The sequence below is a fragment of the Typha latifolia genome, chromosome 1 (genome assembly GCF_019914945.1).
Source record: "Typha latifolia isolate L0001 chromosome 1, TyphaL0001v2, whole genome shotgun sequence".
NCBI lineage: Eukaryota > Viridiplantae > Streptophyta > Magnoliopsida > Poales > Typhaceae > Typha > Typha latifolia.
Window position 1 is genome coordinate 15,424,414 of NC_133086.1, and position 20,720 is coordinate 15,445,133.

Genomic DNA, 20,720 nt, shown 5'->3' on the forward strand with positions numbered 1-20,720 from the left:
ACATCCTCCCAACACAAGAGATTGTCCAGAATGGGCCTTAGAAGAATGAAACCGTTAGTGGAGTCAATGTTCTCGTATTTGCCATTACTATAGTTGTAGGCCAATTATAACAAACAACCATCTACTACATCCACAAATCACCACAATCATCTCTTACTGAGCGATCTCGATCAACTATTCAACCTTCACTGCATCATTACCTCTACCCTACGACCAGCTTTTATCACTTTTCGCATCATATCCTCATCCTTAGTCATATTCTACCATCATCTACATTAGCCTTAGTCCTATTCTACCATCATCTGCATTAGCCTTAGTTACCCATCTACTATATCCAAACTCTAGATTATCTCATCTCCTAGCTAAGCCTTTTAATGACTCTTCCTTTAGTCCAACCACCATCCCACACCTCTTATAATCTCTGGATATCCCACATAAGTCTTATCCATAGTAGACCACCAGATTAGTCTTATCATACTCATCAACATGTGTCGATGTGAAACCCCCAATATTTGGTGCACACCGCTTCCAAAAATCCTTTAAGCAACCTGATAACACCAAACTAAGCTTTATGCACACCCTCCCTGGGTAGTGTGCATTCTATCTAAATAGACAACGATGGCTCTATTTGTTGTCTCCAATTAATTTGATTGTGATCCTTGGGCGGAGTCACGATAGCGTCAAATTCTTGATAACTATATCTTGGTTAAGAAAGTTGTCTCCTACCCTAATCTTCCAAGAGCTATATTTGCTCTTTTATTCTCAAGACCAATCTAACCAAGCATCAAATTGATAAGTGGAGTTTCATTAGTGATTGCTTCAAATTGCATGGTTTTCCTAATTAATATATTTAGTTGGTCTTAGCTTATACTTATATATATTCAATGTCTCTCTTAGTGGATGTTAGTAGCAAGACCGATTATTTGTTTTGCCCATCTAGAGGCTTAAGGCAATGCTACACTGTTGCTTTGATCCCTTACCTTTTCTTTATCAGCTCTAGCTAATCTCATTTCCTTCCTTCTTTGATGAAGAGCTTCATCTTGGGAAGCATTCTAGCATTAGAATAGCTCGGGGTGCAACTACTATCATGCACATTTTATTTGTTGACAATCTTCTTCTCCTGGGCAAAGCTACTCCTAGAGAGGCCACTAATCGTAAGAATACAATCAACTTATATTTCTCATTTTTTGGGCAAGCCATTAATTATGATAAATTTGGTATTCTTTTTAACAAGCATGCGGACCCTCATCGATATAGGTAAGTTGTGATTGCTCTCAATGTGAACGTTCTAAACAAGAGTACCTTGTCAATCCCCTTGTTGCCTCGAGATCCAAAGTTAGAAAAAACTTTGAGCTTTGTTGTGAATTAGTTCGCAAACATCTTGCTAGTTGGAAGATCCATCATCTCAAAGCATCCCCATCTACCCCGATCTACTTCTTGTCTATCATTCTCTCCTCCAAAAGCCTTATTATTGATCTTGGACGGCTCATACGAGACTTCTAGTGGGACTTCAACAAAGAAGAATGTAAAAACCCTAATACTAAAACTATGAGTCTTTGTGCAGGCCTTCCTTCTAGGGTGATATCAGTATTAAGCTTTTGTCCTTGGCCAATCTTGCACTTGCCACTAAGAATGCATTAAGGTTAATTAATGATCCACTCTTTTTCCTAGGCGACCACTCTAAAGTCCAAATATTTCCCATCCTGCTAGTTCTAGCTTACTAGGAAAATTTGGCATAGCATATTAGGTGTGGCTCTCTATCCTCTAAACGACATATTCTTCGGAAAGGAGCTCGGTGGGTTGTGAGGGATAATAACTATATTTCCATTCTATATGATCTTTAGTTACTATTGCTTAAGCTTGAAACTGAAATTTCTTTCCCTCCTGGCATTAAGAAGGTCGATGACTTGTTAATAGACCACTATCCGACATAGAATAGAGACCTCATTGCAGCTATCTTTCCCAACTATATCGTCATTGCTATTTACAACACCCATCTTGGTCTAGCCTTTCTCGATAAGTCAAACTATCTTGTCGAGACACCGACGACATCAAGAGAGTTCATTGCTAAATGTTGCATCAACTTACTCACTCAAGAAGCATAGAGTAACTCCTCCTAGCCCTAACAATAGCAAACTATGGAAGAATATTTGGAAATGCAAGGATGCCATCCTTATAGTGAAAATTTTCATCTTGAGATGTCATTGGTGCTATTATTGTAAGGCATAACCTTTGTCACTAGGTTCCTCAAGTTAAGAACGTTTATATGCTTCTCCTCTCCAAAAATTATTAAGCATCTCCTCCTTCATTATGAGTTTGCTTGTATTGCATGGTTTGCAAGCTCCCTTGGCTAGCATGAATGCTACCAAATCCTCTTCTAGTTGGTTGAATCAATTACCTCAAGTCTGCCATTTGTGTTGGTCTCTTCTTTTCTCACTCTAGCCCTAATACAGAATGTTTGGAAAGCTATGAATACTTGGATTTACAGTCAGAAGCCTTTTTTTTCTCCTATTGGCACCGTTTAGGAGACTCTCCCCCTTCCATTTTGCATTCTTTCATCATTTTGCTTTTTTCATGGAAACTAGCGTATAGTGCATGCATGAGAATGACGACAATCTAAGTTTTATCTGTTAGGTGGATGCGACCTAATGCGGTGATAGTCATGGTGATATTGGTATCATTATTTGCAAACACCCCATGCAACCCTACTTATCAAAGTCTCTATGTGGACTTCCATAGCAATCCGTCACATATGTTAGCTTTTCTTGGATTCACAACTAATTGTTCAAGTTGTTAAGACCCCTCGTCTATGACTACGTGGAAAATCTTCAGCATTATTCAACAGTGTACTAGGTGGATGTATTTGCTTTCCTATATCAAGGTCTCCTTTATGAGCTAGATCAACAAGTCCACTGCTCATAACCTTGCAAGTCTTTCCATTTGAGCGAAATGTTCTTTGGTTTAGATCAATTTGCCTTCAGATGATGTAAATTGTTTGATGATATAAAAGGATTTCTTCTAAAAAAAAACCTCTCACCTATACGTCTACCATACTTGGGAGAAGTAAAATGACATTTGGGAGGGTCTCTACCATTTGTTACCGATAATCTTTATCTCTGAGCATTTGATCATGACCTTATGATTAATCTAATAAGTAGTAAGATGGCAATCAGACCACAACTTTATAAAGTTGCGGCAATAATAAATTGTTTAGTTGCAAGTGGCTTGGTTTGATTGCTCGGTGATACATGGGCTTGGGAGATAGAGTTGTTCATTAGGCCTACCCCACTCAGGCCCGGCCCAAACCAGACTAATCTTAACTGAGCTAAGCTCAACTTGACCCGAACCCGAGATCATAGTGGGGGCATGGGCTAGGCTTTTGCCCGCTCAACCCAGCCCGGCCTCAAAGCCTTACTTGCTACACATCTATGACTTGCCTATTATACTCACTTTTTAGTTCCATATTTGATATTTAGTCAATTGGATACCACAATATAAATTTATTCCTATGAGAACTAACTAAACTATTTTTATAGAGGCCCATTATGCTCGTCCCGATAAGATACAATATTTTTTAAAATCTACCCCAAACCCGATATCTCACGAGTTAGTAGGCGGTAACAAGCTATAATATTCTAGCCTGACTCCACTGATTGGTAAGTCGAGCTGTGAATAAATATTTAAACTTGGTCACCCAAAAAGCCCAAACCTAGCCTGACCTATTCGATGATCATTTCTATTAGGAGAGTAGCTCAGCGTTGTGACAACTTAAAGCGATAGCTCAATGGTCTTTAGCTCGATGCAATGACTTGGAGCTTAGGCTTAGCGGCTTAATATATTGGCAAAAAATTTGATAAAATTTGAATGCCATTATATGATGGTTAGCCCTTTTTATTTAATCTCAAAGAGCTTGAAAGCTAGATATGAATGAGACAAATAGTTAATTCTCCATTGATATAAAGTTACTTAGGCTTCACTAAACTTTTAGCTAATATACAAACTCGTTTAACTTAAGCTCTAAGTTATGGTGTTGCCAAACCCTCGCTCCAAACCGTTGCGCCATTGAGTTGCTCCTCCAAACTAAAACACTGCTGAGCAATTGAACTAAACTGAACTGAGTTGAACTACCAAGATAAAAAGTCACAAATATTTAAACAATTTGGCTACAACAAATTTGCTTAGAAATGGCCTTAAAACTTGTCTCAGGACTGCAGGAGAGAGTCCTTTTTTTTGTTTGATCATTCAAGAGCTCGGCTAGATATGGGCTTAAATATAGATATAATTAGGCCCCACCGCTCCATGTAACTGCATCTTCGGGCCCACCAATTTATTAAATTCCATTCCTGCCCTCTTTTACTGCGTTTACGATTTGCGAAGGCCAAAAGAATTGAAACCTTGAAGCTAAGATCTGGAGCTAGATATTTTCATTCCTCCCTTTCGTTTCACTAGGTTTGTTTCGATCGAGACTTTTCTCGTGTTACGTGATTTCTTGAGATTATTTTGAGTTCCTTTTCTTTTACCATAATCTCTGTTTGCGATTGTTTGAGAATTTTGATACGATCTTTTTTGAATCCTGATATTCCTCTGTATACTTATGTTAGAATTTCTTGATGGAAATTTTGGTGATGTATGGATTCTCTATTATGATTGATAGATCAGGGGCTCTATAAGTGACAGAAGGGATCTTGGTGGCTTGGAGATCATTCTCCCCTTCTGTTTGTAGAATAGTTCTTGGCGTTTGTTTATTCTTGATTTATTTGTTATCAAGTGTGATTCTGTTGCAATATGACAATGATTTACCTATGTAGACTGTGATGCGTTTTGATCTAGGAGTCGGATATGATTGGTTACCCAATATGGGATTCTTGGACAAATATGTTATGGAAAGGAGTTGGATATGCTTGGTTGGTTTGGTCCAAATAAATGCGAGTCTCCCCTTGCAGCAAATTTTATATGTCCAGGAGAGGTCCTCTACTTTCCAATCATCTACATGCCCTGAGTGGTTCTTATTTCTTGATGTTCTCTTTTAATAGCTAGATGTTTGGAAACATCAAAATCAATTCTCAAAGCTCAATTAAGAAGATGATTTTTAAAATCACAAAAAGTAATAAAAAGTAATCCTTTCTGTGGATGGCGCAGAGAATATGTCCAATTAATCAATAATCATATGTGAAGCCCTCCCTTTCTGTGTCTAGAAATGGATAATCTTGATATATGTTTGATACAAGGTTTTGAAGATTGTAGATGGTAGACGTCCAGACAAATGGCCACATAATGCCTAGGCACTATACTGCTACCTTGATGCTGAGAAATCATAGCAATTTAAAAGTAAGAGATTTAATAGGTTGATTAGTAGTCAAAATTAATGCATATAATCAGTGAAATAAACTAATGCATTTCGACTAGGAACAAAACTAAGCTATTCGAACCTATAAATCTAGCAACATCTACAATTAGTTTGAGTTTCAAGGTTAACCTGCACACTAAACCATGATAAAAGATATTGATATAGTGGAACTAAACAAAGCTTAGGCATACTTATCTAATGACAAGGCGGTTATTGAGTCCCTTTTATAATGTTGTCTTCTTTTGTCCCTAGTTATGCTAGATTTTTTTAACATTTCAATTGTTCAAACCTTTTCTAAAGTAGTGAATTACTTTTTGTTATTGCAGTATACATCAATATAGGCCACATATGGTTGTAATCTTATAGAAGGCCTTTTCTATTTTGAACATAATTATTTTCGCACAAGGGTAAATGGTTAGATGAATGTGGACTACAGGTGATTCTGATTCTTTTAAAGCTCCTCAATCACTATCTGAATTGATATGCCATGTAAATCTGATTGTGAAAACTTTATTTTTATCATCTCAACAAGGCAGTCCAATATGAGTTGATAAAAGAAATCTTAGTTTCAGCAGCTACTGCAATCCCATCTAGATTGTGCCGCAAGATAGAGCTTTGCATGTTCATCTTGGTCACTTGCTCTTTGTTCTTATTGTGTAAATCTGACCTATCGAGACATTAGTAAATGTAAGGTCTTAATTGTACTTACTTTCCTATATGCGGATATTTGTCTAACCTTTTGGTTTTCTTTCCTGGTTAAATTGGTGAGACTGTATATGCATCTTTTCAAGGCACATGATCCAGCTGATTAGGATGGGAATGATGGGTTTTAGTCTTTTAGATACTATTATGCTCATTCTTTTGTTTAGCAAAATCTCACCTTTCTCCTGCAGAAGAGAGATGCTCTTGGCTTAGTTGGTTTCTGATTAGATAACTTGTGAATCCACTGTTCCACTAGTTGTAGAGTTCTATTATTATGCCTCGGTTTCTACTTTGTTTCTAGCATCTTGAATTCCATATTGGTGTGCAGATATAGTGCTTCTATTTACATTTGTGATCTTGTAGTGTTTCTAGTGCTTTTTTTTTATTATTAATTAGGTGGGCAGCATGTGTCTTTTCCTGTATTGTAAAATATCCCAAGCAACTTCTGGCAATGTACCTATATTTCTTCAGAGATGTGTAACTGGATATAGGCTGCAACAGGTTTATTATGAAGACACTCAATTATCTTTTGGATCTCTTATTCTATGTCTTATTGGAATCTATTCTGATTTCAATGGTCTTCGGGCCATCCTTTTGGCTATCCTGATTTTCCAAGTGTTTTCTTTCAATAGTGGAGATAACACTCATCACTCATCATTACATTTCCTGTCATGTTTACCCTCTTTCTCTGTCTCTCTCTCTCTCCATATGATTAATGTATGGTGGAATTTTCTACGAAAGCCTTTGAAGTTCAGGACATTTCCTTGAGATGACCAAGAGTAGAATATCGTTAGACCTCAATATGTTTGCTAGGTTGGGATTATTAATATCGGTTTAAGCAGGGGATAGAAAGTACCAAGTAATTTCTTGTATAGTTTTTGAACATGCAGTATTATAAGTTAAGTTTTACATCAGTTAAACAGCACTTTTATTGAAGATGGCTGTGAAACATGACAGGGGTAGAAACTTATTTATTGACTTTACAAAGTATGCTAGAAAATGCTATCTCCTACTAATTAGATGACGGGTTCATATTTTCTTAAGGTATTTTCCTGCAGAGTCGACGTAATTAGGATTCAGTTTGCGTCATGAATGTGTGAAACCTTTTCTTTTTCTGCCAGTTATATAAGATGAATTACGACACTGGCCAACTGCCTGACAATAAAGTCCTGCATTATCCCCCTTTCCCAGCAGTTATATTAATAATATTTGGTTAAATGTAAAAGGAAGTTCATTGATATTGTTCACCTTCTTGCCTTTCCAACAGATCTGGTCATTCAAATACTACAATGGAAGGAAAGTCACGTTTGAATCCGTATGCCAAGCCCTATGAACCTCTTTCAAAGGTTTTGTGTGGAAAAAGCATCGAGCAAGAGAACAAGGCTGCAGAGAAAGTGGTAGAAGAATCTGGAAACAATGAAGCTGCTGGGAAATCCACAGAGCTTGAGCTCCCAGACTCCATTTCTGTTGATTATTGCTTACAGAGCCTAGATAAAAACAGCACTACTGGCGAGTCATCTTTGAAGTTGGACCATCCCTATATCTTCGACAACACTTTCCACGATCAAATGAGTATCATGGATGATCCGAATCTAATGGTGGAATCTCTCTTGTCAATGTTCCCCGGAATCTCTGTGGATTCCATTACTGCTTTGTTGAATGCAAACAATTGCGATCTGGATCAGACAATCGATATGCTTGAGCAACTGGAGGTACCTGAATTATGCATCCTTTTCCAGTCATTGTTCCTTATTATTATGCTAATGCATTGGTATTGTTCTTTGTATTTTCTCTCTTGATACATCTCATAGATCATTTTTATTTACTATATAGCGGCATCTGGTGCTGATAGTACCTCTGATTCTAAGTTCCCCCTTGCATTTTTCTTCTTCTGAATCCTGTTTAGGATTCAACTTCATGAAGTTTTAATTATCATTATTTTAATTCTATGTTGGGTACCTGCAGTTTGATGGTGATGGTTTTGATGACCTCTCTGGAGCTTCTGATGCCAGTAGCCATCTGGGTCCAGATTCTCAGCAAGTTATGCCAAATTCTAATACCGATTCAGTTTGAATTTCCCAAGTAGATTTCAGTCTTGCCAGCCATAATACATGCTATATAGAATATAATCCAAATCTTTTGTAGATTTTTTCTTTCCGAATTGCCAATGATTCTGTGGGGTTTTTTTTCTTCTCTCTCTCTCTCTCTCTCTCTCTCTCTCTCTCTGTATGTGCTGGAAAAATTCTAGCTTTCTCCTGCAACTATCAATCAGTTGTACAGTTGTTGGACCTATATACATGCTGCAGCTATGATTCACATTTCCCTTTTTCTAAATGGAATTCATGAGTTTCACCTGCTCTCTCCTTTTCTTCTTTATTTTTCCTTGCTCTTTTTGCCCCATTCTCTTAAAAGCGCTTTGTGAGTACAGAAAGACAAATGGCTTGTAGAAGATAGGATACAGACACCTTGTCATGGAGGATTTTGTATAGCGAAGGCTAATTGGTAAAGCAGACCTGTCAATTGAGTTAATACAATTGAGCTAATTGGTAAAGCACACCTTGTCACTGGTTTTATTTCATTGTTTGTTATCTAGGTGCTAAAAGGAAAGCCAATCTGTCCTCCTGCATCACACACTTCCATGCTTGGCCCCTTGGGATTTTCCATAAGAACTGATGCCTCGTCTTTATCAAGTTGTGCTAAGATGGTTAATGGAAGATCAAGAAAATTTTCTAATATAAAAAAGATTTGAGATAGAACTCTATTTCGCCCCCTTCTATTTATTTTAGGTTTTTTAGCTTTTAGCCTTTTCTTTCTTTTTTTCACAAAAATGAAGAATCATTTAGATAGTATCTAGGCTAAAGATTAACTTTCCATTCCCTCGTGAAATAAGAGTGGAATAGGTATAACTATTCTAATTGTTAATACTAGAAAAAAAAAAGTTAATATTAGTATAAGCTATCTAATGTTTAGTTCAATACTAGTATAAGAAATAATAATTAGATTTTATGTGACATAAAGTTGATATTAAAGTATTGAAGAATAATAAAATTGTAATAGGAATTGGTGATGTTTTAACTAAATAACAAAAATACCCTTAAGTATATGTTAAAGTAGTAAATAGTAAATAATATTTTTTTTGTTATAAAATAGGCTTAAAATACTTCATATATTTGCATTAAGAACAAATGTGAATTTACAAATGTATCTAATCAAGTAATATCTAATCGAATGATAATATGATAATTATGAGTTTTGTTAATTATTTTTTAAAGTTTATTACAACAGAATAAGGAGTCTTATTTAAAAAAAATTATTCTTATTCCAGAAATCTAGTACTACTTTTGTGTACTCCCATGATTTCGGCTGGCTTCAAATGTTCCGCTGCAAGCCAGCTTCGCTGCCAATGATTTATCAGGGCATGTTTAAATTGAGAGAATTGAATGTTTGGTCAGCTCGTTTTCTTTCATATGAATAAAAGTTGCATATCTCCTACATATGAAAAGTGAAAAAGGACAGAGGAAAGGTTGACGTAGCATTGACACTAATGCCACAAGTTCCAGTTCCACCTCCTAAATGCATAGACCCCTACAATACAATAATAGTAACCGTACCATATTACTAGCATATAAGCTTTAGAACATACTTGGAGAGAATAACTGCTTCAGTGATATAAAGCTTTCTTCACGCTTCACTAAAGAATTCTGAACTGAATGCATAGCTTGTACTTCGTCATCAAATATTATATAAAAAGTGTTGAGGATTCACCATTTGCTCTTTTCCATTAACTCTGCTGTCTTTAGCTTCCACCAGTCCTTTTTCGTTGCCGCATCGAATGTTTGCCCACGTTAAAGGAATAATTTACCAGCACTCAAGAAGGAATTGTATTCATCTGATGTAAAGCTTGGGATACTACTTGCCTGTAGATCTGCAGGCAGAAACAACCATGGTGTAGCAGAATCTTGAAAGCACGAATGGTAAAATACATCATTTTCCATATATTTCACCTACAATAAGTGTCAAAAAGCTGTTTATTGAGGTATTTTCCCGTCTGTTGCTTCCCCTTCAACTAACTAAAAGTTTCTTGCAAAATTTCAGCATATGGCATACATACATACATATATATATATGAGCACATGCACTAATGAGTAATGGAGCAGTCCATATACAGTGAGCAGCGAGGTCACCAATGAATCTGGGATGTTCCTAAAGAGGTCTAACTAAATGCATCTAAAACCATATGTAGCAATAGCAATTTGGATCAGCCTGCTGCAGAGTGAAGACCATCAGAGAAATTGAACACTGTCCTCCAACCACATAAAACTAGAAAACATTTCAGCTATGAAACAAACTCATGATGAACCTCTAATTCTAGACAACCTCTTTCTCTTCCGGTTCTTCTTTGCAACACTCTTTTTCTGCCCACCACCTCTGGAGAGAGGAAGTACAAAAGCACTATCAGCTGGTCTACCAGCAGATGTTCTCCCTTTCTTGTTCACCCATTTCAGCGGTAAATTGTTTGCTATTCTAGCAATATCTCCTGAAATAACAAGCTCAGCTAGTCTTTGAACTCTGTCTTGCATTTGGGTAGCCCAAGCTAACGACTGATCAAGTGAAATTGAGTCGTCCAATGGTTTTCTCCAAATATCAAGTAGGACTTGCTGAAATGACTGGTATGAAAGCGAAGGGAGAAACTCGTGATGTTGGCAGAGCATGTTAACCTTTATAACATGTTTGCAAATGTTTCCCTCCATTGACCATGAACAATCACAGAGAGAAAATTCTGATCCAGGATTCCATACTATGTGCGTCTGACAACTGTCCTTCTGGCTTACAACCTTGGCGAAAAGATTATCTTCATCATCAAAGGTAACAGCATCATCAGGAATTTGCAGTGCCCTATTCCATGAAGTAGAAGCAATGTACTCTTCTTTCACTGCTGGAAATGATCCACTTTCATCAGCATACAGATCAAGCCAGTAACTTGAATGGATCTCTGTGGTCAGCTTGTGAACTAACCAATCAACACGTTGGAGTGCACCAAGATTGGAATCATCATATAGTTTGAGCTTAAGCTTTAGATGGTATCCTTCAATGGCACCACATGACTCTTGGCTAGCTAGTGGAAGATTCTTAATGGTTTCAAGCCACATTTCTATCATAAAATAAGATGGTATAAGTGCCCAAAAAATGAGTGTACATAGGGAGGGAGAATTTTTTATATAATTACATACCAATTTTGGGAACCCAGAATGCCTTGAAGTACTGTAAAAATGTACTTTGGTCTACAAAATCTTGAAATAATTCTTCTAAAGCACCCATAGAATCTATATCACTCCAGATACCATACATGATTTTGCCGAGACGTTTAAATATTTCGCGCTGAACTTCTCTGTTGCCACATTTCTTGATAATATTCTTAAGCCATGATCTTCGGATACGCCATAGAGAGAAAAGAAGAGGACAGCAGAAAACATCCCTGAAAGACCTTTGAATCAGTAATTGGTGACAGTATAGCACTGAAAAAGGTTGGAATTGAAAAGACAAAAGGAAATAACTCAATAAGTGTCTTGCCTGATGGGGTCGAGCTCTGAAGCTGGGTCATCAAATATAAATCCACAAACTTTCCATCCTGAATCAACAGTATGAATCCTCTCCGTAAGCGCTTTCATCCATTTAGCAACATCTTGTTTAGAAATTGATCGGGTTATAATCCATGCAACTGGAAGAGCATGTTGTCTTGAGTCAAAAGCAAGTAGTGTGTAGAGCGGATACTGCAAAAGAGAAAATCGCCTCATTAGAAGTTTAGAACCATATCCAAGAGATGCACAACTGCATAACATTGAATGCTGTTGGTTACCAATTCAACAAATGGCAGCCAAGTCAGTTGTTACGTTATTCAGGTAAATTATGTACTTCAAATCAATCAAAAACAGAAACAGTACAATATTCTACCAGAGTTATGAGAATGGAAGTAAATTAACTCTTCATTCTGCAAACCAAGCATTATATCGCAAGCATACATAAAGATTGACAATATTAAAAGTTGATGAAATAATCGAGCTTTCACCATCATTTAAGTACCTTCAGCTTGCTTATGCCAAATGATGAGTCAGACGCTAGAAGACTTTGATGACCAAAGCGAATAATCTGCTGTAACTGCCATTCTGTTTGGATTCCTAAAATAAAAGGATCCGTCTCAGTCGAATCCTGGTAGAAGAACACAGACTTCTTATTTCTTTCAACCCACATCCGAATGCTAGCTAGGTCATCTAGATCTAGCTCATGAGTAGACCTCTTGATGATCCTCCCAAGCTTCTGCACATACTGAGAGGCAAGACTATCTACTGTTGAGTTTGACCCACAGTAACGCTGTATACCTTCTATGTGTGTCTGCAACACATTCTCCTCTGGAATACCAAGATAAATCAAGGACATGGTCTGCTGTTGGATTTCACTGCATATGTATGGAACTTTCTTGGCACTTGGACCAATAGCATCCCGATCAAGCGGTCCATGGCATATAAAACCAGACTTGTTAACATGGCGCCGTTCATGGTATATAATGAGTGCAACCGAAGGGCGAGCATACAATCGCTTGACAGCAAAATGGCAAGTGCAGCCACGCATAGACTGTGGCCGAGCAGCACGATTCCTAGTATTGAGTCTATACCTTCGGCTGGGCAAGATGGTCCCTCCTTCTCCATAATTCTCAGGACCAAATGAGCACCAGTAACTAAGGATAAAAGCATAAAATTGATTACTAAACAACCCCAAAACAATCACAAAGAGGCAATCGTGGAGAACCAAGAAGACTCACAGCCTGTATAGTAAATAATCATCACTTTTGTATTCCCTGAGACTTCCCCTTTCTCTTTTCCGTCCCCTTTCGATGTGGAAACGAGTCGGGCACTCAGCGTTCGAGCATTCGCCGCTTATGAACGCTTCGACGCGGGAGTACGGAATGAGCGCGGCGTCGTCGTTGTGTTCGGCGGTGCCCAACTTCGTCCACGTCAGGTCAGCCGAGGAAAATTCCTCGCCTGGAGGATCCTGAAGTGGGATATCAATGATGGATTCCTTTACTTCCATCTACTTGAACTATCCTTCAAGAATGGGAATGCTGCTCATGATTACCTGCATATACCGCAAGAAAATTACAAATAAAATTGTGAAAAAAAAAATTCAGGTAAAATTTAAATATTATCCATTATACTTCGTATCCTCCTCATTTGTTCTCGGATAAAAACTCGGATAAAGAAACAGGGGAAGAACAATGGATACCTACACGGCGGCCGACCATACGCGGCCTTCTGTTTGGCCGGAGTCTGACGGCGACTCTCACTCTCGAACTTGCTAGACTGCAGGTTGCAGGATGGATGCCGTCTCTCTCTCTCTCTCTCTCTCTCTCTCTCTCTCTCTCTATAGACTTTCTCCGTTCCCTCGTCAATGCAGCGAACCCTAAGCAGAACCCTACTTTCATGTGCAAATATTACTCTTATAATTTCGGGCCCAAAGTAGAGACCCGTTTTAACCTTTTTTTTAACTGATACTCAAATGAGCCTAATTACCATATTACCCTTACTTTTGTTACTATTAGACGATTTCACCCAAATTAAAAAAAAATCCACTTTTGGTGCTCATTTTTTCTTCTTTGTCAAACCATCTCCATCCTATGAAAACTGACTCAGAATTTCTGAGTTGCCAACCAAAGATAGGTCGATCAAATATGGTACGACGGATAGCTCTTTGTGTGACATATGTAAAAAAGACTTTTAAAGAATATATCTGTAAAAAAAAACTAATACTAAATATGTTATATACTAAACATTTTCAAAATTTTAGTACTAAAATACCATTGGGATATAGAATCGAATAATTAAATATTAAGAATAATTATGTAACTTTGTAAAATTAGTTGACCTGATTGATTTGCTAAAAACTTGGGTTGCACGGTTCACTGGTTCAACCGTCGGGTTAGTTGATTTTTACCGAATCGATTGCTTATTCAGTCCGATAATAAAATCAAACCAGTTTGATGGTCCATTCACTGATTCGACTATCCGATCGAGTCCGATTCTAATAACTTTGGTCAAATGAGCTCTAGCGGGTTAGTACTGCATCTAAGAATTTTATCTTTATCTTCAAATTTCCAGTTAATTTCCTCTTTTATTACTTGTAGTAATGTTCATCCATACAAACTAGACTCTGTTACAAATAACTTGTATTTTGATCACTTTGTTGATTACACAAATTTTACAGTTATAACTATATAATTATATTTGTGTATAATGTGAATTTGGTCCCAAAAAAATATATAAAAAATTAAGAAAAAACTAATTCTAGAAATTATTTGGGTAGATTTAGTTAAGTTGGAAAGAAAATTTGAGGATCTCACATTAGTACTAAGTATATAGACTTGTATGAGATATTTTTTTAGTAAAGTGGGTAAAATAGGTATAAGTATACGAGGATAAAATATATTATATCTAAAAAATTATAAGTGTAAATTACATTCAAGATATTATGTTCATCTTGAACCCGCTAATCCAAATCAACAAAATCTCACCTCAAGCACCGTCGTCGAGCAGCAAAAAAGAGATTTAATTTTGTAACAAAGCCAGTCTATCGAAGAGTAGGAAAGAGGAAGACCACGATGAAAATTATGCTAGTCTTTTCTTTTTCAAAACTTAAACTTTGTGAAGCTAATTTTTACGCTCGAAACATTCAATTGTTACTCAATTATAGATGTACAGACAAAATTCTAGTGACCATTTAAGCTTCTTTTTCTCCCTTTTCCATCACCTGGCAGAGAAAAAAAAATTGCATCTTCTTATTCTAAAGTAACTCTTTTTTTTATAAAAGATCAACGTGAATTGTTTTGATCCAATTAAAATTTTTAACAGAGGGCAACAGAGAGTGAATTATCTATAAACAGTCTGAGGTTTCAAGATAAATTTCATTTTGATCATAGATCAGAGGAACTCTGCTTACATAATAAGTTAAAACATTTCTTAGTGCTAATCTTTTGTGATCACCAAACTAATTGGCACTTTATTATACTTTATAATTAAAAATTAATTGTTTAAGATCTAATTGTACTTCGTTTCCAATTCATCTGAATCGGTATGGGGAGCAACAATATAAATCCAAATGTAGATTATTTGATCAGCCAACAATGATCTAGAGAAAGAACTTAGTCACACATTTTAATATTACTACTCTTTTAGTACAAAATAGCGCACAAATAGTAAAATAAAATATTAGAGAATGTGGGAGGGAGCTTGGAAAAGTAAACCCCTCGGGTAGCTTTTTTTTAAGCTTCCGGAAAAATCCCAAAGAGATTTTTCTCCCCCCCACACACAACTAAATAATAATAAATTATTATTATTATTACTATTATTATGATTATTATTATGATTAAACTCCTGCCAAAAAGAATTCTCGACTTCATAGATCAGCATCCAACCACTCGTTGAGGTCGGAGAAATCACTGCCGTTCAATACCGGGTCCCAGAGAGCAAGGTCATCGAACTTATCAAACTCCTCCGTCAACAACGGACCCTTCCAGCAATCCCCAAACGGATCTAATCCGAATCCGATATCTCCATCGAGTATCGGCAGGTCCGCCAAATCGACCAGCTCCGCGACGGTTTTCGTCTCCTCCTCCTCCGCCGCCGCCGCCGCCGCCGCCGCCGCCTCCGGCGGCGTCGCCACCGAGGTTTCCGGAGCCGAGGCGGCGTCGAGGACGGAGGAAGGCGAAGGGAGGGACAAGAGCCGCTCGGCCTCGCAGATGGCTTTAGCGCCGCTCTTCTTGGATTCGAACCGCTCGGCGGCCGCCAAGTAAGCGGCGACGGCCTCCTCGGCGGTGTCGAAGGTGCCGAGCCACTCCCGGCATCCGCTAAACGGGTTTCGGATCTCCGCGGCCCATTTGCCCCACTTCCTCTGGCGAACGCCTTTGTGCTTGGTAATGGCGGCGGCGCCTGCGCCGGCGGTGGTGGAAGGCGCGGCCTTTGGTTTTGATTTCTTCTGGGTTTTGGGGTATATAGGGATCGCAGGAAAGCAAATCTCTCTCACCATTCGCTTCCTCCTCCGTTGAGCTTCCAACGATGCTTCGTCTTCGCTGGATTCGGTAGCATCTGGGTCGTCATATACGATGCGAATTTTTCTCACCATTGCTGTCTATGATAATATAAAGATTGGATTTTGATCAATCTTCTTCTTCTTCTTCTTCTTCTTCTTCTTCTTCTACCTTGCTTTTCTATCCCCTTGTCTCTAAAACCCCTGCGAAGAGAAGAAGTAAAAGGGGTATAGAAGTCTTTGTGCAGTAAACTTGTAGCTGTGAATCTGTGATAAAACTTTAGATTGGGGTGGGGGAGGGTGAAGAGATCACAAACCTATGGCTGTGATTTCACCTCAATCTTTCCTTATACATCTCGGTTAAAATAAAATAAAATAAAATAAAATAAAATTCTAATCTGTTACGTTTGATTGATTTCCGTATCTTTGTCAAATATTTTGGCTGAGAATTTGCCTTTTTTATAGTTAACAGAAAAGAGTAATAATAGAAAATAATTATAGTGATACAATCAATTAAAGGTCTTTAAAAAAATAAAATTAAACACCCTCCTGTTACCATTATATTACCTTGCTGTTACTATCATACTTTTGAATTAAACTTTTAAATTTTTTGGCTATGAGTTCATTGTGGCATTAGTGAGAGTAAATTTAAAACTTTTAAAAATATCACTTTGAATAAGATAGAATTTTTCTTTATATAAAGGACTGGTTTTTAAATATAGTCCGACTAAGAAACTTATTCCACCTATGTCATCCTGATGTAAGTAGAAGATGGTGCTGATAGCTTAATTTTTAAACTAAAAATTAGGAGATTACCAGAGGTTTTCTAATAAGATTAGAAGTATAGTGAAATTTGATTAAGAGAAGGATATAGACTTCGATATTTATATAAAGACACAGTGGAGTCAATAATGGATTGCTTCTTTTTTTTAATGTTTTTTCTGTATTGAAAATAATTTTTCATGTAAATCTTTAAGTTTTGTTATGAGAAAACATGAAATTGTTATGTTTTCATCTAAATTAATTGAAAAAGGTGAAATAAAATTTAAAATATTTTTGAGGAATTTTTTCCTGCCAGAATAAACATTAAAAATGCTAAATTTGTCCTTGATTTTAAAATCTCAAATCTTAGTTATCTATCTCTCCATTAAATATATAACCATGAAATGAAATATTCGTAATCATCGTAAAAATATTGGTGAAAGATTCATAGTTGTCCAAATAATGAGATAATTAATATCACAACGAAGTTATAGTAACTTGATGTCTCTATAAACAACCGATTAATTTTTCACATTAGTTCAGACCATATGAGGGGGCAAGGTGATACAAAATAAAATTAGTAGCTTAATTTTAGACATAACTGGATAATTTATAATTAACTCATTTTAATAAATAAATGAGTATATTTTAATGACAGAGATTTGGCAGAACTAGAACTTAGGACATCTAACTCTGAAGTGATGGTACTAATCATTTATATTTTATCATTTTAGGAATAATAGCATTGGAAAATGCCTAAGAACGAAGCTTGTTTATTTCAAATTTTTCAATGTGGTTACCTGAATAGAAATTATTCATTTTAAATTCAAGTATTAATTACGGAATAAATGGATATGTTTCATGTGTTCAATAAACTTAACTGTGTTGAAGTAAATTAGTTATTTATAAGGAAACACAGACGTAATTAACTAGAATCATACAAGATTCTATAAAACGTGAGACACTCTAATCTTTTAATATATTTATTTATTCAATATGTAAATTACGTAATTCAAATAAATAGATTAAATTTTTTTTTATTTTAATAATAGATAGATTCTACGGAACTAGATGTCGGGACATCCAACTCATTTTTCTCTCTTTTTAATTTTCTTTAATGTCTTCCCATTATATTTTAATAATAAACAGCTCATCCTTTCGCCTTTCTTCTCGCTTTGTCTAACTAATTGTCGAAGTGTCATTGAATTGAGTTGACCTTGTCTTTCAAATTGCTGGAGAGTCCTCATTTTCCCCTTTTAAGTTAATTTCAATTTGGTTGTTTATAGTCTTCCATCTTTATTTCTTGTGTTTCAACTTCTTTGGAGAAAGTTATCGGTCGAAGACCCCATGTTGATGCAGGGACGATAGCTCTTTCGATGGGTACCCTATGTTTGGCTTTCTAAGCCTTTAGGGGAGGCTAAACTATGTAGCATCTTACCGCTAGGATTTTCGAGCTAGCTTTTGGCTACAATCGATAACTTCAGTCGTGCCCTCTACGTTGTCACATCCTCTCCCCTAAGCAAAGCTTTGGGTCCTTTTCTTTTTAGCACTCATGGCCCGATGGATTTGTCGGTGTTCTCCATAGCCATTGGTTATAGAGAAGGGGCTTTGATCACTGTCGGTTATGCCAGCAAACAGATTTTTTATCCCTTTGTGTTCCTCTCATTCTCTTGATTATGTTGAGATTGTTTAGTTGCCGTGTCCTCCCCTAGTTGACGGATTCCTAGCCTCTCCTACCTAGGGGGTGGGGGTCTTCCTTCCTCGTGACCTTTCTTTTTTCTCGCTATCAACTACCCTAACGACCTCTCCACCCCATGCGTTCTTCCTTGTCCAATTACAATTTTTTCGGCTTATCTAATCTCAACTGTCGAGGATAGTGAATGTCAGCCACCTCTTTGTCTTCCTTTAGCTTGTCCGTCGAGGGAGAGATAGGGGTGGGCTTGGGTTGGACTACGACCTAACCCAACTTGGGCTTAGATTAAGCCTTGCCCTAATCCTGTTGCTCGTGGAGTGGGTTGCAAGAAGTCTAGCCCGAGTTGGGCTCAAGGGCCTTAGGCCCAACCCAGTGGGATTCGTATTGGTAGGTTCCAACCCAATGAGATTCGTATTGGTAGGTTCCAACAAGCCAAATTTTGGGCCACGGGCTGGCCCAAGTGAGTTTAATTGTTTGTATTTCATCCATATTAACTATGTTTACTCGTTACCTAATTAGATTTATGAATTCAGTCTTAGTTATTAGGAAATAGTAATCAAATCATAATAATTATTATAAGTCAATATTTATTTGCATAATAGTGAATAGGTCTGTACTTGTGTTAATTACTTCTAATGGCACTTTAAACTAGTAATATTATGATCATTGATACTTAGGAAATAATTAGAAAATTTTGTGGTGTATCCATCCAATCTCTTATGCGAGTAGGGTTTATTTGTGTTTTAGCTCTAGATAAGTATTATTTTTATGTACACTTAGTTTCATAACTTGGTAGATCGCTTGAGATCCAAATAATTGAGCAGTGCATATAAAATTCAGGCAAGTAAATTCTTTATAGTTTAGGAGTAATATAGACACTGTAATAATAAATTATGGCACCAATGTCATACATGTGTATATGCTTCATTAATCAACATAATTATACTTTGTTATTTTATTTATGATAGATGTTTTGGTACATTCATTGTGTATAATAACTATGGTTATCGTATTATGTTAATAGTGATGCCAACCTAGGGTTGTTAAAATAATTGTGTCGAATCGAGCTCGGCTTGATAAGACTCTATCAAGCTTGGCTCGACAATATGTTGAGCCGAGCTGGATCTTTAAAATAGACTCGAAAATAATTTCAAATCAAACTTGATCATGAGGTCGCTCAATCAAATAGGCTCGATAAGACACGAAATTAATATTATATATATAAGTAATATATTTTATACTATACTATACTATACTTCTATTTTAAATTTTTTTTAAATGGATCATGATCTATTTTAAAATTTTGATTCTATTATATCATTTCTAAATACATTGAAACTTTTATTAGTTTATTTTTTTTTATAGTTGAATTAGGTATTATTTTAAGCTTGATTCAGTTCAATCTTGATCAAGATCAAAATTAGGCTTGAATTGACTAAGATTGGAAATTGCTTACTATTCAACGCATTTAAACTCAAACTAGGGTCAAATTTGAAATTGGTTCAAAATTAGCTCGAATTAAAAAGATTTTATCAAGCTTGATCACAAATTTAGGCTCAAAAACTTTTTCAGTTCAAACATGATCGGAGCTAGGCTCGATCAAAGGTTGGCTCAATTACACTCCTATATTAACTACACTCTATTTGCACGTATCACCATGTAGTTAATTATTTTAGAGTATAAGTAAACATAAATAAAATACCATAATTTAGATTAGCGGTACAAATTTAGATATAAGTATTAGAATATTTAATCTCGATTTTCTCTTAATCTCAAAAGCAAAAGAGGCCTCATGTTTAACAATTCTGGTACAAAATTCAGCTAAAGCAGGTAGCATGATAAGTGAAAATGGTGATCAGAAAAGATGAACAGTCCTGTTTAAGACAATGAATTATTTCCCAGTGATCACAAGTGTTGCAATCTCTATTGATGTTTGAGAATAGAATACGCCAATCAACAAGTATTCAGAAGAGGAGCCTTTACTTAGCATTCAAGCTCATGAACAAACACACTGCTTCAAGAGAAATTAGAATACATTTATTTTTTCAGGAAAAGCCAGTAGAGTAGATGGCATAATTCATTAGCAAACAAACACGAATATAAAGAAGCATAATACACAGGAGAGAGAAGCTTCAAGTAAAT

The 20,720-nt window shown here is 36.5% G+C and overlaps 3 protein-coding genes across 7 annotated transcripts; 1 reads left to right on the forward strand and 2 right to left on the reverse strand.

Moving 5' to 3' along the window:
- The first annotated feature begins 4,302 nt into the window (after nucleotides 1–4,302).
- On the forward strand, nucleotides 4,303–8,408 carry LOC140780692 (polyadenylate-binding protein-interacting protein 6-like). Of its 3 annotated transcripts, none has more exons than XM_073126401.1 (4): nucleotides 4,390–4,449; nucleotides 5,674–5,783; nucleotides 7,317–7,761; nucleotides 8,015–8,408. In XM_073126401.1, exons 2-4 carry the CDS (start codon nucleotides 5,767–5,769, stop codon nucleotides 8,120–8,122), a joined length of 570 nt encoding a protein of 189 aa, XP_072982502.1. In that variant the 5' UTR covers nucleotides 4,390–4,449; nucleotides 5,674–5,766; the 3' UTR covers nucleotides 8,123–8,408. The 3 variants fall into 3 exon arrangements, with proteins under 3 accessions (XP_072982503.1, XP_072982502.1, XP_072982501.1); XM_073126400.1 differs by lacking the exon at nucleotides 4,390–4,449 and adding an exon at nucleotides 4,491–4,966; XM_073126402.1 differs by lacking the exon at nucleotides 5,674–5,783 and having other exon boundaries at nucleotides 4,303–4,449.
- Nucleotides 8,409–9,490: 1,082 nt separating this feature from the next.
- LOC140780529 (uncharacterized) lies at nucleotides 9,491–13,522 on the reverse strand. 3 transcript variants are annotated; one of them, XR_012107528.1, is made up of 7 exons: nucleotides 13,328–13,522; nucleotides 12,867–13,180; nucleotides 12,131–12,782; nucleotides 11,621–11,820; nucleotides 11,281–11,525; nucleotides 10,058–11,201; nucleotides 9,491–9,974 (listed from the first exon to the last, which is right to left on the reverse strand). XR_012107528.1 is itself a non-coding variant. In XM_073126151.1 (6 exons), exons 2-6 carry the CDS (start codon nucleotides 13,133–13,135, stop codon nucleotides 10,399–10,401), a joined length of 2,169 nt encoding a protein of 722 aa, XP_072982252.1. In that variant the 5' UTR covers nucleotides 13,136–13,180; nucleotides 13,332–13,522; the 3' UTR covers nucleotides 9,491–10,398. The 3 variants fall into 3 exon arrangements, 2 of the variants coding, with proteins under 2 accessions (XP_072982252.1, XP_072982251.1); XM_073126151.1 differs by having other exon boundaries at nucleotides 9,491–11,201; nucleotides 13,332–13,522; XM_073126150.1 differs by having other exon boundaries at nucleotides 9,491–11,201.
- Nucleotides 13,523–15,221: 1,699 nt separating this feature from the next.
- On the reverse strand, nucleotides 15,222–16,417 carry LOC140799870 (ethylene-responsive transcription factor ERF118-like). Its single transcript, XM_073154380.1, has one exon. The coding sequence runs from the start codon at nucleotides 16,217–16,219 to the stop codon at nucleotides 15,494–15,496; it is 726 nt and encodes a 241-aa protein (XP_073010481.1). The 5' UTR covers nucleotides 16,220–16,417; the 3' UTR covers nucleotides 15,222–15,493.
- Between the last annotated feature and the right edge of the window lie 4,303 nt (nucleotides 16,418–20,720).

What these genes read in the sequence shown, in the direction of transcription:
- LOC140780692 (XM_073126401.1), top strand. An exon ending in ATATGCTTGAGCAACTGGAG is followed by an intron (nt 7,762 to 8,014) that starts GTACCTGAATTA and finishes GGGTACCTGCAG; the next exon opens with TTTGATGGTGATGGTTTTGA.
- LOC140780529 (XM_073126151.1), bottom strand. Translation starts at nt 13,135, where the DNA reads ATGGAAGTAAAGGAATCCATCATTGATATCCCACTTCAGGATCCTCCA. An exon ending in TCAGAGCTCGACCCCATCAG is followed by an intron (nt 11,526 to 11,620) that starts GCAAGACACTTA and finishes AAGGTCTTTCAG; the next exon opens with GGATGTTTTCTGCTGTCCTC. An exon ending in ATTCTGGGTTCCCAAAATTG is followed by an intron (nt 11,202 to 11,280) that starts GTATGTAATTAT and finishes ATTTTATGATAG; the next exon opens with AAATGTGGCTTGAAACCATT.
- LOC140799870 (XM_073154380.1), bottom strand. Translation starts at nt 16,219, where the DNA reads ATGGTGAGAAAAATTCGCATCGTATATGACGACCCAGATGCTACCGAA.